At 40.0% G+C, this 17,867-nt stretch overlaps 1 protein-coding gene and 1 long non-coding RNA gene across 2 annotated transcripts; one reads left to right on the forward strand and one right to left on the reverse strand.

The window, feature by feature from the left end:
• The first annotated feature begins 4,744 nt into the window (after positions 1 to 4,744).
• Positions 4,745 to 17,867, forward strand: LOC113658443 (protein GPR108-like). Its single transcript, XM_027170861.2, has 18 exons — positions 4,745 to 5,796; positions 7,072 to 7,182; positions 7,794 to 7,844; positions 7,981 to 8,066; positions 8,183 to 8,253; positions 11,206 to 11,960; positions 12,043 to 12,105; positions 12,280 to 12,381; positions 13,402 to 13,535; positions 13,705 to 13,780; positions 14,010 to 14,083; positions 14,207 to 14,324; positions 14,666 to 14,796; positions 14,893 to 14,936; positions 15,045 to 15,094; positions 15,293 to 15,376; positions 15,607 to 15,728; positions 15,929 to 17,867. Exons 1-18 carry the CDS (start codon positions 5,713 to 5,715, stop codon positions 16,014 to 16,016), a joined length of 2,244 nt encoding a protein of 747 aa, XP_027026662.2. The 5' UTR covers positions 4,745 to 5,712; the 3' UTR covers positions 16,017 to 17,867.
• LOC125139403 lies at positions 14,826 to 16,292 on the reverse strand. The gene is made up of 2 exons (XR_007138451.1): positions 16,150 to 16,292; positions 14,826 to 14,861 (listed from the first exon to the last, which is right to left on the reverse strand). It is a non-coding gene; the product is annotated as an uncharacterized LOC125139403 (long non-coding RNA).

Consider the following 17,867-nt stretch of genomic DNA (forward strand, 5'->3'; position numbering starts at 1 on the left):
CTCCTTAATTTCCTGACAAGGGTGTACTTTATTCATGTGTCAGAAACAACATTGTAGTTAACATCAGTTATACTCTAATTACTGATCATGGCATGTTAATGTATACCTGTTCTAATGCTGTATGCCCCTTTAAGGTCTGATGTCAGAATGTATACGAAGCTATCGTTTTCTTTTTACTTCCCTAATGAAAGTGCATCTTGTTTTATGTTTCATTTTTGTTTCTTTACCTTTATAAGAACACAATATCGTATTAACGTCAGTTACCCTTCGATTACTGATCTGTGTATATAATGTACCGCTGCCTTTTTACTGTCATTACCCTTCATGTTTAATATCCAAATGACCACAAAATTATTGGTTACTCATTTTTCAAACAATGGTGTATTTTATTTGTGCACGAAAGGCGCCATACCATCTTAATACACCCTGGATCAAACTTTAATGTCATCTAAAAGTTTGATAGCTAAACCACGCCCACAGACACCTGAAACAAAGGGAGTTTTTCCCTCCAAAATCCTGACCGAAGTATTGGTCATCTCCCCAAAGATGGGTGGAGTTCGCGACCTTTAAATTGTCACAAACACCACTAATCCGTGGTCAGACTTTCGGAACAGCTTCAAGACGACTCCATCTTCCTTCAAAGAAGTTCCAGCAAGCTTCACTTCCAAGAACGACAACTGCTCTGATCTTCAGGATAACTTGGAAGAACGTCTGACCCCACCCTAACTGACTTTTCAGAGATTTCTCTCTTGCATCCGGACTCTTGTGCAGTAAGCCAATGCAAGTAACCGTTTCCTTTACCAACCAATTTAGATGCGTATTTTAAGCATGAACCTTGTATTGTGTCTTGAGGTGAATTTAAGTTTCTGTGACGATTTCCCAGTTAGGGTGTGATTAATTTTGAAGTTTAAGCTTGCCATTCCTTTCCTTCCTTTCTCTAATTTCTTCTTTCCAGTCTCTTCCTCCCTTTCCCCAATTTTAATTTCTTTTGTTTTATTTTATTTTCATCTTCATTTTCCCTATTTCTTTTGTTTGTTTGTGTAGCTAGTTTATGTTGTGTTTGTCTCACTCATTAAATGCCATATTTTTGTGCCAAATAGGTGATTGTCTCTGAGTATCGCTCACAAATTAAGGTACCTGCAACATCTGGTCTGAACTACATGCTCTATTAAGTTAATTTAATTTAAATTACGGTATACAGTAAAAGGAAAGCAAATTTTTCTTGGCCGGGAGGATACCGCCTTCATAGAATTAATAAAGGTTACCCGGCCTGTTCGCCAAACGGACAGACCAAATAAGCGTAATGTTAATTCCAGTACTGTTAATTTCAACTTAGGTTAAAATATTTAGAGTCACTATAACACATTACAATTACTTATAAATATTTACCTTGCTTCGCGAGCCAAAATCGCTACAGTGTTTTTACAATTCCCTGATGGCCCTCGTGTGCATTGGGGACCATTGACTCACAGACCTTCCCCAGATTTTACCAGCTGAGAATCTCTGAAACCAAAATCATCTTGCACATTGAACTCATGCATTAGTCTGTAGTACTGATGTAGAACAGATGGAGTCCAACTGTGTGCAATTTATTTACGCAGTACCGAACAATGTATGAACAGCAAATTTGCTTCAAGATATGGCAATTGGACCAGTGGACAGTAACGCAAAAAACTCAAACACAATACCTGACTCCAAATTTGAAGTAAAATGTAGGGGCAGGCAGGGCAATCTGACAATTTGATATCCAGCACAGTATTGAACTATGTAGAAAAACAGAGCAGCCCACTGAAGTATGTGCACACTAGCTCTTTCAGTCCCTTTTGTGGTCACAGCATAATTAAGGCTTGATGGTCAAACCAAATAGTAAATCTTTGACCCCACATGTATGTACTCCAATTCTCCACTGATGACCACTTTTAGAATGATGACCATAATTTTTTGAAATGCAGATAAAGACACGAAATGCTGTCTTCTGCTGCAGGTGATCCCTGAAAAATGCTGAGGCAGTGTTCCATCAAAGTTATCATCCTGGTGCAAACCCAAGATGCACTCAATTGCATGACCCATTCAACCCAAGATGGATCAACTCATGAGAGCAATGAAAAGATGACTACAGCCAGAGAAAGTGAGACCTGTGAACGGGGTTGAATGGGTCGCAATGGACCGTTTCCTTGAGGCAGGTACTGGAACATGCCCTCACTATCCTGGAAATCAGCCAGGGTGTGTGATGAGATTCCTGATCTGAAAGAGCCAAATCATCACATCAAAAGTTCCAGATCCAGATCCAAAAGATCCAGGCCAGTGCTGCTGAAGCAGACACACACAGACACACACACAATCCCTGTCTCTGTTGTTTTACCAGGTTACACAAGAAGGGGCTTTTGGGTAGGAGCAAATTGAGGATGCATGGTTTAAGCATTGTTGGGGCCAGGCAGAACGGATTGAGGAAGTAAACATGGAGTCCAAGGAGAATTGATGTATTATCACATCAAACAACAAGGACAACAATTTGTAATTGTTTGCAAAATGTAAATGTAAATTTGTGCATACCCCCTACCATGCCTGTGTAGCAGCGTACCTGGACTAAATGGTTATACACTTTATAACCTGGTCCGATCATATACAAGACTTGGGGAGGTGCTGGAACATCTACAGAAGGCGGGGTTAACTGCAAACCCCCAGAAGTGCCAGTTGAGGCTGACCGAGATACAGTACCTGTGTTATTATATTGGTCAGCAGTTACTACAAGAGTTTGCCCCTGTGATTAACCCCAATCCACAACAAAGAAACAGTTACATGCCTTTTGGGGGTTGGCAGGTTACATTCACAGATTTGTCCCTAAGGTCTTCCCTCTAGCCTTCCCCATCTCAGATCTGACAAAGGAGGGCCTACTGGACAGGATGCAGTGGATCACAGAGACGAGACAGGCATTCCAACAATTGAAGAAGCATCTACCATTTTGCCAGTGCTATGGAACCCCAACTTTATTCTCCCCTTCTTCGTCCAGACTGACTGATCAGACAGAGGACTCTGTTGTCACAGACTTTTCAAGTAGAGGAATAAACAGCCCTCAGCCAGGGCAACAGCATCCGGCAGACCAATTAGAGCTGCCATAGCATGTACTCACCCTCAGAGTGAATTCTCACATGATGTGGCATAAAAGAAAAGGTAAGCTTACTTATACCCCTTTTCCATCAGGCAGTTTGAGTGCTGGTTCAGAGCCTAATTTAGAACCAGTTCTTTCTTTTTCGACAGCCAAAGCACCGGCTCTGAACCAGGAAAAGTGGTTCTTAAGTAGCACCAAAACGTTGCTGGTCTAGACTTAAGAACCGCTTGTGTCAGGGGCTGTGGGCAGGGCTACTGTTAGCGCATTTGATAATATACCTTATGTATGTTTAATACACTTTTACTTTACTGCAGTATGATCAATTATCAGCACACACAATAGTAGGTAGCTACATGCTAAAGCTAACTTTTTTCTGTGTTAATGATAAAATAATGCTATGTACTTTCTCGATTACAACCTCCGTGTATGCAAATTACATGGAGCTGACCGTACACATTGGATTCGCCGCGTTTGGATGTAGGTTCACAAAGCCATGAGCATTAACAGTAAAGCAACAGCCGCCATTATTGATGTTGTGTTTGTGTTTGCCGCTGCTGCGCTAACATTGCTGTGTAACTGTGTATACAGTGACGTCACACTCGGCTCTGTGATGCTCTCTAACCGATTGAAAGGCAAAGCGGTTCTTAGAAGGTTCAAAATGATGAAGATGATAAATGTGTTTTTGCCAGAACTTGAACTATAGTTTTGGCAGCTTGAGCTGAGATTCACAATATAGAATGTATTCTTCAGCCACATACATATTAATTTTTCAATTTTATATCTCCAGAATTAACAATGATGAAAGCGTTGAGGTGAGGACAAAGTGTATAATATAAGTATTGTAGCATTGTAGCAAAGTGAGTGAGATTGCATTAAAGCTAGCTAGTCAGGCTGCTAACATCAAGCAGTGGTTCATTTCGGTGTATGATTTGACAGTTCTCTCAAATTTTTCTTCTTAAAGATAAACTTAGTTTTTACTACTTCTACTTTTTTTTTTTTATCCAGAACAAGTTCCTTACTTTGGAGGTTTTCCTGCAGCTCCACAAATGTAGGATGGCTATTAAAACTATTTTTCAAAAAGCAAATTTAGTGGATTTCTATATCTCTTTCCATTTGTTTTTTTTCCTTTTGTAACAGGATTTTGTAATGTTCATAATTTTTTTATAATGATTTTTTCAGTTCAGGATTCACCACTTGTTTGTGTGTTTAAATGGTTGATTACAGTGACCTTTTTTATCTAACTGTAAAAATAACAGCACTAAACCTCAGGTCTCTCTTTACAACCTCACAAGAAAGAAGGACAAACTACAAAATGAAACTGAAATCAAGCAGCTGAACCATGAATACAACAAAATTCTGAAAGTTATTTGCCTAAATAATGTTAGGTAGATGATAACAATTTTTTTTATTATTATTATTTATTTAGATGATAACAAATGACATAAGCTATGTAAGGTAGCATCATCAGTATTCATCAGTATAAGGGGGGGGGGGGGTTAAGAGCACTTGTAAAGCTGTAAACATTCATTGCTGCTTATTTCATGATCAAGGGTTAGCATAAAGTTAGTGTCTGTAATGCCATAGAGGCATATTGTTGACTACAGGTCTGTAACAACAACTAGTAGTAATACAGTATACAGTATATACAGTACAGGCTTTAGCCTTAAGCTAACCTGACAGACTTTAGCCCTAAGCTAACCTGACAGACTTTAGCCTTGAGCTAACCTGACAGACTTTAGCCTTAAGCTAACCTGACAGACTTTAGCCCTAAGCTAACCTGACAGACTTTAGACTTAAGCTAACCTGACAGACTTTAGCCTTAAGCTAACCTGACAGGCTTTAGCCTTAAGCTAACCTGACAGACTTTAGACTTAAGCTAACCTGACAGACTTTAGCCTTAAGCTAACCTGACAGACTTTAGACTTAAGTTAACCTGACAGACTTTAGCTTTTAGCTAACCTGACAGACTTTAGCCTTAAGCTAACCTGACAGGCTTTAGCCTTAAGCTAACCTGACAGGCTTTAGCCTTAAGCTAACCTGACAGACTTTAGACTTAAGCTAACCTGACAGGCTTTAGCCTTAAGCTAACCTGACAGACTTTACACTTAAGCTAAACGGGACACAAAAGTTGTTGTTTTAACGATAAATATATCTTTATGTACTAATAACTAATATTGGCTTTAGCTGTAACTTATAAAAAATAAGTTAAATAAAACACATTTATTTTTTATAAGTTAGCTGTAACATATGGCGACGTCTGTAGCTAATACTGTCAGTGACGTGTAAAATTTTACGATTCCAGGAAACGTTAGTTGTTTATTCCCACCCGCATTCTGACAAATCCGCTCGTACTTCCGTGTTCTGTTTGCGTGTATGGACGAATCAGACGAAAGAAGGAAGCGTTTGAACAAATCCTCGCACAGACAGCGGGAACGCGCCATCCAATCGCATGGCAGGGGGCGGGGTTTTTGTCGAAAGTGGGTGCGAGAAACAAAAACATGACAGCCGAGGAAGTGGGAGAAGTTAATAGTAGCTAGTTTGCAAATGAGCTTCACATGCTAACTTTTTATAGAAGGGGAGTTAAATTCAGTGGAACATAAAAGATGATTTTACACCGTGTTGTTTACGGGCTGCTTCCCGTGTTGGTGTGTTTAAGCGACGCCAGAATCCATCACCTCACTTTAAAGGTAAGTTGTTGTTTAAGCTAAACTATGCTAAGCTACATGAAGTTGTGACGCCAGCACGTCAGCATGGACTTTATTAAACATGGACTTTATTAAACATGGACTTTATTAAACATGGACTTTATTAAACATGGACTTTATTAAACATGGACTTTATTGAGTTTATTAAACATGGACTTTATTAAACATGGACTTTATTGAGTTTATTAAACATGGAGTTTATTAAACATGGAGTTTATTAAACATGGAGTTTATTGAGTTTATTATTAAACATGGAGTTTATTAAACATGGACTTTATTAAACATGGAGTTTATTGAGTTTATTAAACATGGACTTTATTGAGTTTATTATTAAACATGGAGTTTGAGTTTATCAAACATGGAGTTTATTGAGTTTATTAAACATGGACTTTATTAAACATGGACTTTATTAAACATGGATTTGATTAAGCAGTTTATTAGTTTATATGGAGTTTATTGAGAGTGGTAGAAAATGGATGGATGGATGGAGTTTATTGAGTTTTATTTATATTATTCTCACTCTCTCACTCATTTTCTACCGCTTTATCCGAACTACCTCGGGTCATTTCGGGTGTATTTATATTATTATATTAGTAATTTAGTGTACAGATAATGATGTAATGTCAGTTGCTGTTTTACATTAAAATAATGTATTTGCTATTGTTAACTTTGTTGCTTGTGGTCAATATCTACACTGGACAGTCTGTGTTTATTTCGTATCTCTCTCAGCTTCATGAAAGACAATTTCTTTGCTCATTCAGTCTGGTTTATAGAAATCACAGACGAAATGTTCTCTGTGGTTGAGGGGCTGAATGTCTTTACCCTGTCATTCACGGTGGCACTAGTCTCATTTACATTTATGGCATTGGTCAGATGCCCTTATCTAGCGTGACGTGCAAAAGTGGTTTGAATCTTCATCAATGAAAGCTGGTGTATGTGGAAGGGAACAGATACCTGAGTTTGTTACGTTGCCCTGTGATGGAGCAGGAGCAGGTCGAATAGATGAGATTGGCAGCTTCATATGTTTTAGAGGAAATGCAGGCTAGACGTCTTCTGGTTGATAACTTTCATATGATGGGAAGATTTACCCATGCCCTGGTTTGTGTGTCCCTGATTTTAAGATTGAGAGTTTTGAGATTTTCTGAGTTCTCACTGATGTGTCATTGAATTTGCCACTTCCCTTACTGTCTTTACTCAGGTGAGCCTCTGTGGTCATTGTTTGTTTCATGTACATTCCAACCATATCTGTTCTTTCAGAATGAAACACGGCTCCTCATCCACCTTAACACCTTCGGATACTTCGCTAACGGCACTCTGGAGTTCAAAATGCTGTCTCTACAACTCCCTAAATTGAACAATGGAGATGAGGTGAGAGTGTGAGGGAGTGCGTGTGAGGGTGAGTGCGTGCGTGGGTGGGTGGATGAGTGCAGTTGAGGGTGAGTGCGTGCGAGGGTGAGTGCATGTGAGGGTGGATGAGTGAGAGAGTGTGTGTGAGCGAGAGAATGTGGCTGCATACTATGATGTTTCTATTTAATTTAGATATAAAAAGATAGAACTGAACACTTATCTTTGAATTATAATTTATTTATTTATTTATTTTAAAGATTAATGATTAGTGATGATGACACTGTAGTGTAACATTTCATGCAATATATTGACTTGTCTGATGTTTCCTGATGATGGAAGCAGAAAAAGAAAGAAGGGAGAGAAAGAAAAGTCAAAACACATGACAAGAAAAATGACGAGCTAAAAATAGGAGACAGAAAGATGGTGACAAAAAGTCTTATAAATGCATCCTATAAACTTTATAGTATATATACAGGCAATCCTGAGATTCCTGTTGTGCTTTAAATAATAAGTCCATGGTCTATGATGATGATGATGATGATGATGATGATGATGATTTTATAATATGAATGAATAATATTGTGTGTAATAATACAGGGATACATTATATAACTCTGTGTGTGTGTGTGTAGATGGGCTTCAGTCTGGCCAGGTCCCGGGTAAATGGTATCCTTTCCTCCGCAGTAAGTATATGTGTGTAAATAGTGTTTCTTATTTAAATTAAACTAAGCTAAAAGTACAGCAGAACTTTGTTACTGAATAACAGAAACATGTGAAAGATGTCTCAACACGTTTGTGGTGTTTATTCTACTTTGACAGACAAAGGAGACGGACAAGTGCATTCTGCAAAAAAACAAGAGCGAGGACAATCTGGTTTTATTCGTCATCGATCCAAGAAAGATGAGGTAGGAGGTGTTGGTGTGTAGGGGTGGGTGTGGGTGTGGGTGTGTTTTAGATCAGGTGTTGTCGACTTTTTCAGCACCATCAACAAATTTTTTTGTGTGGGTGTGTGTGTGTACAGAGTCACTGTGAAGTTGTTTGGTTTGAAGGACAGTATCTTACACGATCTACCGCTGGACAGTGAAGCAAATGGTAAGTCTGTATTTAAAACACACACACACACACACACACACACTGCCGCAGCCTATAATTCACGTCTTAGGCTCTTATTAACTTTTCAGACAGTCCAGATGTAACATCACTTTTATGAAGCTTTTCAAGCAGGCAAGAAATACTAAAAGATAAAAAAAAAGCCAAGATATGATAATAATAAAAGATTATATAGTCAGTGTCGCTTGAAATTTGTGAACCCTTTAGAAATTCATATTTTTATACATAAATGTGACCCAAAACATCATCAGATTTTCACACAAGTCCTAAAAAGTAAACAGTGAACACAGTCAAACAAATGCGAGTCACCTGCGAGTGACGTAGTTCCGTTTGGGAGGAGTTTAGCGCTGACGTATGTGGCTTGAACAACCACATTCATTTACACCTGTCCGGTTTAATCTGAAACGCGTCCCAGCCCACCTCCTGAAGGGGTTTGTACCATCAGATTTATATCCGTCTCCAGCCTGATGAGCAACAATAACCCTTTTTCTGAAGTCCTCAGAAGTCTCCATTGTTTTTACAAACGATCCACATGTTTCCACACGTCATGAACATCAGACATTTATATCTTTCTGTTCTTTAAATAAAACAGAAGACCAGATTGTCATCTCGTTGTCCAAAATCAGATGGACTCGAATTTTATATTGAAATTAAATACTAAACCTGGAGGTTCACATACTTTTGCCTCTCACATATTTAATACTGGAACATTTTTCTGAATAAAAAAATTACCAAGTATAATATATTTGTCTGATCTGGTTGATTGTGTTCACTTTGTCTGCTTTTGGGACAATCTCGTGATGTTTTGGGTCACATTTATGCAGAAATATAGACATTTATAAAAGGTGCACAAACTTTTAAGCGACACTGTATATTTATATAAATATGTTATTTTAGATGTGATTACTGTCAAGTTCTGTTCAAGTAAAAAAAACTGTTTAATTTAAAACAATTTTTGAACCTTTTTTTTTTCCAAACAGCGTTTATAACACAAAATTTCTGAATAATCTAACACGTTTCCATCACGTTCTATAATCTGAGTGGGTGGGGCTTAGGGAGGCTCTACACTTACACCTAAACCAAAACCAATACACTGATGGTTTGTTAGAAGAGTTTTTCCTACAACTTATCATTTTAAGCATGTACAGATAGGTCCATATATATTTGGACACACTTTTTTTAGGTATTTACCAAAACATATTCAAGTTATAGTTGTATATGTATAGTGGGCTGAAATGCAGTCTCTCGGGTTTAATTTGAGGGTATTTAAATACAAATTGGTGGAAGGGTTCAGGAATTACAGCTCATGAGAGTAGCCACCCCCCCCCCCCTTTCAAGGGACCAAAAGTAATTGGACAGTTGAATCAAAAGCTGTTTCATGGACAGGTGTAGGTTATTCCTTTATGATGTCTTCATCAAATGAGCAGGTAAAAGGTCTGGAGTTGATTCTGTGTGGTATTTGCACTTGGAATCTGTTTAAAATTTAATTTGACTTGGAATCATGAGTGAACCTACATCATGTGTTCAAAGGAGCTCCATGCAAGTCAAACAGGCCATCGTTAGGCTTCAAAAACAAAACAAATCCATCAGAGATATAGCAGGAACGTTAGGAGTGGCCAGATCAACTGTTTGGTACATTATGAGGAAAAAAGTATGCAATGGTGAACTCCGCTACATAAAAAGGCCTGGCCGTGCACGAGAGACAACAATAGTAGATGATGGCAGGATCCTCTCCATGGAAAAGCAAAACCCATTCACAACATCCAGCCAAGTGAAGGACATTCTGCAGGAGGTAGGCGTGCCATCGTCAAAGTCTACGATCAGGAGAAGACTTAACGAGAGCAAATACAGAGCATTCACCACAAGGTGCAAACCATTCATCAGCCTCAAGAATAGAAAGGCCAGATTAGACTTTGCCAAAAAAACATCTAAAAAATAAAAGCGCTCAACCTTTACCAGAATGACAGGAAGAGGAAACTATGGAGAAGGCTTGGAACAGCTCATGATCCAAAGCATACAACGTCAGCTGTAAAACATAGTGGAGGCAGTGTAATGGCATGGGCATGCATGGCTTCCAGTGGCACTGGGTCACTGGTGTTTATCGATGATTTGACAGAAGCAGCTGGATGCCCAGCTGTCTGCCCAGATTAAGCCAAATGCAGCAAAGTTTATTGGACGGCATTTCACAGTACAGATGGACAATGATCCAAAACACACTGCAAAAGCAACCCAGGAGTTTTTTAAGGAAAAGAAATGGAATATTCTGCAGTGGCAGTCATTCGCCTGATCTCGACCAGATTGAACGTGCATTTGCTGAAGGCAAAACTAAAGGCAGAAAGACCCACAAACAAACATCGACTGAAGACAGCTGCAGGTAAGGCCTGGCAAAGCATCAGAAAGGAGGAAACCCAAGTCTCTGATGATGATCATGGGCTCCAGACTTCAGGCAGTCGTCATCTGCAAAGGATTTTTAACAAAATATTAAAAATTAACACTTTATTTATGATTTTTATTTGTCCAATTACATTTGAGCCCCTGAAATGGGGGGACTGTGCATTAAAATGGTTGCAGTTCCTGAACCTTTACTTGAGATTTTTGTTCAACTCCTTGAATTAAAGCTTGAACGTCTGCTCTTCAAATGCATCTTTTTTTTTTTTTCATTTTATTATGGTAGCCAAAAGTATGAAAATTGTGCCCCTGTCCAAATATATATGGACCTAACTGTAGCTCTGCAGTGAATCCAGCCTCCTGCTCTAGAATTGAATCCTTCTAACTATTGAGCAGTTTGACGTTTGTGACGACAGATTGTGGAGAATATGACATTCTGGGGGACAGATTTCAGTGTCCACACGTCAGGAGGAGTAATCCACGTTTGACTTTAAATTGATCAAAAAGAAGTCTTGAGATTCTGTTCTTCTGTTTTCTGTCCTTTAGTCTCTCGAAAGAAGAGAGATGGACCCATGCTCAAGTCTGATAATGAACAGAACCCTGGGGAGAATGATGCAGAGAAAATGAATAAAGTGAAAGGGTCAGATGGCACGGCTAGTAAAGGGTCAGATGGCACGGCTAGTAAAGGCTCAGATGGCACGGCTAGTAAAGGCTCAGATGGCACGGCTAGTAAAGGCTCAGATGGCACGGCTAGTAAAGGCTCAGATGGCACGGCAAGTAAAGGCTCAGATGGCACGGCTAGTAAAGCTAAAGGGTCAGATGGCACGGCTAGTAAAGCTAAAGGGTCAGATGGCACGGCTAGTAAAGGGTCAGATGGCACGGCTAGTAAAGGGTCAGATGGCACGGCTAGTAAAGGGTCAGATGGCACGGCTAGTAAAGGCTCAGATGGCACGGCTAGTAAAGGCTCAGATGGCACGGCTAGTAAAGGCTCAGATGGCACGGCTAGTAAAGGCTCAGATGGCACGGCTAGTAAAGGCTCAGATGGCACGGCTAGTAAAGCTAAAGGCTCAGATGGCACGGCTAGTAAAGCTAAAGGCTCAGATGGCACGGCTAGTAAAGGGTCAGATGGCACGGCTAGTAAAACTAAAGGGTCAGATGGCACAGCTAGTAAAGGGTCAGATGGCACGGCTGGTAAAGCTAAAGGGTCAGATGGCACGGCTGGTAAAGCTAAAGGGTCAGATGGCACGGCTAGTGGAGGTAAAGGGTCAGAAGAGAAGAAGAAGACCACATCTCTTATCCAGGTGTGTTTAAGTTACTGCTAAAAATATAAAATGTTTTGTTCTACAGTTCCCTGTGTAACCTTTGACCTTCTCTCCTAATCAGGTGAAGAACATGAACGATGCGACGTTGGTCCTGCATCACTATGAAGACGCCTACAACTTCACAGTGAGTCACCCCACTGCTTAAAGCATGACTAATGGAGTAATGATATGTTACCTGTGGCCGTATAAACACGTAGAACACATTAGCTCGGGTTTAGATTTAAAATGATGGTGTTTAGAGAAGTTTCTCTTCTTCTTGTGTACAGTGATGTAATAAATATTTCACTTTGTCTCTCAGTTTTATTTCACTGTGGGTGCTGAGGATCAGGGCCTCTACAACCTGGACTTTCATTACTGCTCCAGCAGCACGCCTGGTCCCATCAGCCCCTACACTCTGAGTGTAAGAACACACTGTCAGAACAACATGACGACGTCTACACACACTGTCAGAACAACATGACGACGTCTACACACACTGTCAGAACAACATGACGACGTCTACACACACTGTCAGAACAACATGACACGTCTACACACACTGTCAGAACAACATGACGACGTCTACACACACTGTCAGAACAACATGACAACGTCTACACAGACTGTCAGAACAACATGACGACGTCTACACACGCTGTCAGAACATGACGACGTCTACACACGCTGTCAGAACATGACGACGTCTACACACGCTGTCAGAACAACATGACGACGTCTACACACGCTGTCAGAACAACATGACGACGTCTACACACGCTGTCAGAACAACATGACGACGTCTACACACGCTGTCAGAACAACATGACGACGTCTACACACGCTGTCAGAACAACAACATGACGACGTCTACACACGCTGTCAGAACAACAACATGACGACGTCTACACACGCTGTCAGAACAACAACATGACGACGTCTACACACGCTGTCAGAACAACATGACGACGTCTACACACGCTGTCAGAACAACAACATGACGACGTCTACACGCGCTGTCAGAACAACAACATGACGACGTCTACACACGCTGTCAGAACAACAACATGACGACGTCTACACACGCTGTCAGAACAACATGACGACGTCTACACACGCTGTCAGAACAACAACATGACGACGTCTACACGCGCTGTCAGAACAACAACACGACGACGTCTACACACACTGTCAGAACAACAACAACACGACGACGTCTACACACACTGTCAGAACAACAACAACACGACAACGTCTACACACACTGTCAGAACAACAACAACACGACAACGTCTACACACACTATCAGAACAACAACACGACAGCGTCTACACACACTGTCAGAACAACACGACAAACTCTACACACACTGGAAAAGAACAGCAAAATAATCTATATAACACAGCTAAACCACGTGTGGGTGTGTTTGTGTGGGTGTTTGTAGGTGGAGATCAAAGAGAGGAACCCAGGTGGCTTTCTCTCAGCTGCTGATCTTCCTCTACCACGTCTCTACATTAGCATGGCTGCCCTGTTCCTAATGGCTGCCATCATCTGGACATCAACACTGCTCAAACACAAGTACACACATTCACACACAGCATCAGAATTGTCAAAACAAAATTTATATATTGATTACACATAATGTTCACTTAACACATGGGCTCATAATTATTTGTTTAGTTTACTTACATTTTGTGTGTGTGTGTATGTGTGTGTGTGTATGTGTGTCTGTGTGTGTATGATACAGGTACAGCGTGTTTAAGATCCACTGGCTGATGGCAGCACTTACCTACACCAAAGCTGTGTCCTTGGTTTTCCACAGTGTGAGTAAACTGCCACCATGTGACATCACTGCTATTTAATATTATCTGTTCTCTGATTAGTTAAAACCTGTCCTCCCTCCATCTTCATGCTCATTGCATTTAACAGCAGAAGATTGTAATGATTTTCTTTGTGTAGATTAAACACAAATTTCTGTTAGATTTGATGTATATGATGCTGACATTTAATATAATATTAACTGACACGGTGTTTAACATGTCTGTCATTCAGATTAACTATCACTTTATCAACATGGAGGGGCATCCTATCGAAGGCTGGGCGGTAATGTACTACATCACTCACCTGTAAGTGTTTGTGTGTGTGTGTGAGAGAGAGAGAGAGATCAACAATGTAAAAGACAGTTGTTAAGCTGTGAGTGTGTGTGTGAATTGTTTGTGTAATTGTTTGTGTAATGTTTCTCTGTGCAGCCTGAAGGGGGCGCTGTTATTCATCACCCTGGCCCTGATAGGAACAGGCTTTGCCTTTATCAAATACATCCTCTCTGACAAGGAGAAGAAGATCTTCATGATTGTCATCCCTCTGCAGGTGTGTGTGTGTGTTTTTGTGTGTATATGTGTGTGTGTTTTAACGTTTATCACTTCACTCATTCGGTTGACTGACAGGTATGTTAGCATTAGCTAGCCAAAGATTGTTGATTTAATTGGTCTGTATGGTTTAAAGCATAAAACTGATTTGATTGGTTGGTTGATTGTGATTATTATTGTACATTATTGGTAGTTTTTAATTGATTGGCCAATTAGTTAATTGTTTTCTTGTTATTGATCAGCAGCTATTTTTGGTTTTCTGATTGTGTAATTAAGTTGGTTAGATAATTTATATAACTTTAATTGGTTGATTAATTGATTGATTAATTGATTGATGCACAGGTGTTGGCTAACGTGGCGTACATCATCATCGAGGAGACAGAGGAGGGCTCGAGTGAGTACGCGCTGTGGAGGGAGATCCTGTTCCTCGTAGACCTCATCTGCTGTGGAGCTGTCCTCTTCCCCGTCGTCTGGTGTGTTTCTGTAGTGTTGTGTGTGTGTGTGTGTGTGTGTGTGTGTGTGTGTGTGTGTGTGTGTGCTGTTTTAATTATTGTGTTACACTGTTGCAGGTCAATTCGACACTTGCAGGAAGCCTCTACTACAGATGGCAAAGGTGTGTGATATTTATTACAAAGTCCCTGACATAGAGACTGAAACATCCACAGATAGGTCAAATTTGTGTGTGTGTGTGTGTGTGTGTGTGTGTGTGTGTGTCCTGTAGCTGCAATGAATCTGGAGAAGCTGAAGCTCTTCAGGCATTACTATGTGATGGTGAGAGGAGCTTCTGATCATTTATAATAAAAACACTAACTAAAGTTAACCTTATTGTTCAGACTTTTATTCAGTATTTGTACTTCATATATTTGTGTTCACAGGTTTATAAATAATAGTCAAGAGAAAGTTCCAATTAATACTAAACTATAATAAAAAAAGGTATAGTAATGTGTGTGTGTGTGTGTGTGTGTGTAGATTGTGTGTTATATCTACTTCACGAGGATCATCGCTATCCTGCTGAAAGTCACTGTACCCTTCCAGTGGCAGTGGTGTCAAGAGGTTGGATCTTCTGTACTTTTATAGTGTAATCAATTCTGCTTTCCATATCAGAACATGTGTTTATCTGTCTCTCTCTCTCTTTCTGTCTGTCTCTGTGTCTCTCTCTTTCTGTCTGTCTCTGTGTCTCTCTCCCTGTCTCACTCTCTCTTTCTGTCTCTCTCTCTGTCTCTGCCTCTCTCTTTCTGTCTCTCTCTCTCTCTCTCTCTCTCTCTCTCTCTCTCTCACTCTAGTTTCTGATAGAGGTTTCCACTCTGGTGTTCTTTGTGTTAACGGGCTTTAAGTTCCGGCCAGCATCTAATAACCCGTATCTTCAGCTGCCTCAGGACGAGGAGGACCTGGAGATGGATGAAGTGTAAGACACACACACACACACTTCTTCTTTTACTAGTTCCACAAATCTCCTATTGTTCAGTTTCCACACATTTCCTAGTGTTCTTTGATTCATTATTCTTCACCATAAACAATTATATTTTATTATAATTATATAATTGTTTATGAAGATCTTCCTCTGTACACATCCCTGTGTGTATAAAACAATCTCTGTCTCTGCAGCGTGACAGAGTCAGGTGTGTTGGAGGGCATATCAAAGGTGAAGAAGACGTCCAATAGCCGAGAGAGACACAGAGAGCCTGCCTTGTGATGTTGACACTCCAGGGGGAGGAGCCTGGACTGTTTAACTCCACCCCCCTTATTCAGCCATTCCACTTATTGTTGCTTCCAAGACATCTACAGGAGCAATCAGATATCAGCTATGCAAGAGGGGGGAGAAAAACAGTGTGTGTGTGTGTGTGTGTGTGTGTGTGTGTTTGTTTAAGAGAAAGGAAGTTGTAAACTCTTTCCTTTTGAGGAAATCTGAAGATCTGGGGACCGAGAGCAGAGCCAAGAGGCAACGTTTCATGGATTTATCATATTTTCCTCACTTTGACATCCTTAATCTGTTCTCTCACCTGACTTACTCTCTCCTCCTGTGTGTTTTTCTCTATATCCAAAGATTTACTGTCAGAATAATTACAAATCGTTATTTCTTTAAAGGAACAGTTTAGCCAAAAATGAAACTCTAGTAGTCCAAAGCCAGTCGATCATCCCAGCGCTACGCCTTTTCTCTCCTACAGTTTTCTTACGGGCTCCACGAGGCCAATCCCTCATGACTTACCTAAACAGTTTGCCTTTAATTGTTCGCATTAGCCTTGTAACAGCAGAAAATTGATCGTGGTGAAGAGGAAGTCGACGTTTAATTTTTGTCTGAACTATCCGCTCTTAATTTAGCAAAACCTTCCTTCTTTCTTATTTAACTGATGATTTTTGTGTGTTTATGGTTGTAATTGTTCTTTCTGATGGTGTGCATTGATATTTTTTGACTCGTCTCGACTTCATCTGCCCCTGAACCCCAGCTAGAAGCTTAGAGATAGTTTGTGTTTCTGATCTACCCTCGTTAACCGTCACCTTCGTCAGTTCAAGGAAAGTTTGTAAGATGAGGATGGAATCTGCATCACTGTAGACATCACATTTATGTTATTCCTTTTAAAACGGTGTTAAATTAATAAAGTACATTTGTCTCATCTTTCTGCTGGAACTTCACCCCATGTCAAGTAAAGTACATGAGACACCTTAACCAATCAGGCAGCTGTCATGCTCGCTCGACAGAATGCTCAGGAAGCAATTCGATGTAAGTGCACTTATGGGAGTTATAGATGTTAAACACTTAAATTGTAGAAATCAGTATTGATCCTGAGCTCAATTAGCTCCAGATCCAGAATTACGTGGATTAATTTGGCGATTTTGACCCATTGAGTGAGAGAGAATGTCCCATCATCTACACGATCTGGTACAGTGGCGTTGATCCGAAGCACTGATGTTGGTCATTAACATCCGTATGCACTTGATGTTTGTTACATAAAGATCTTCATTATGTAACATTTAATACATTCGTGTGTAAAAAATAAATCGGAATAAATTAGTCTAAGTTAAGTCGTATTGTTGCACAATAGTCACGTTGTTACACTTGAACGGTCCTGTTTTACTCACGACTCGGAAAGTTCATTAATATACAGTACCGCTAATATTCTATATGGTTAATATTTAAGGAAACGTTGGCTAACGGAGCTGTGATGATGAAAATCTTTACAGCATCTTCACTCCAAAACAGAGCCGTATGGTGTCGTGCAGTTCTGATGGTTACTGTGGACATTTATGAGTATTTGTTCATCACATTATTGGTTTTCATGTTCTTTTTACGTGTGTGTGTTTATCTGGTTTCATTTTCTATGTAACCCTCTTGATCCACTCAATGTAAACTCCTGAAAAACATCCACTTTTACCATCTAGATGAGTCACGATGGCTACTGTTCAGGAAATAAGAGCGATTAAAGGGCTGTGAATTTTGTAAACACGTCGTGCTGGCTTGTTTTTCCTCGCTAGCTTAAAGTGACGATATTTTGTTCAAGTGTAAGGACCTTTTAAAATAAAAGGATGTGAAATTGTGTGTTTTTAA

The sequence above is a fragment of the Tachysurus fulvidraco genome, chromosome 18 (assembly GCF_022655615.1).
Source record: "Tachysurus fulvidraco isolate hzauxx_2018 chromosome 18, HZAU_PFXX_2.0, whole genome shotgun sequence".
NCBI classification, from domain to species: Eukaryota; Metazoa; Chordata; class Actinopteri; order Siluriformes; family Bagridae; genus Tachysurus; species Tachysurus fulvidraco.

What these genes read in the sequence shown, in the direction of transcription:
- LOC113658443 (XM_027170861.2), top strand. Translation starts at nt 5,713, where the DNA reads ATGATTTTACACCGTGTTGTTTACGGGCTGCTTCCCGTGTTGGTGTGT. An exon ending in GCTGGACAGTGAAGCAAATG is followed by an intron (nt 8,254 to 11,205) that starts GTAAGTCTGTAT and finishes TCTGTCCTTTAG; the next exon opens with TCTCTCGAAAGAAGAGAGAT. An exon ending in ATGTACTACATCACTCACCT is followed by an intron (nt 14,084 to 14,206) that starts GTAAGTGTTTGT and finishes TTCTCTGTGCAG; the next exon opens with CCTGAAGGGGGCGCTGTTAT.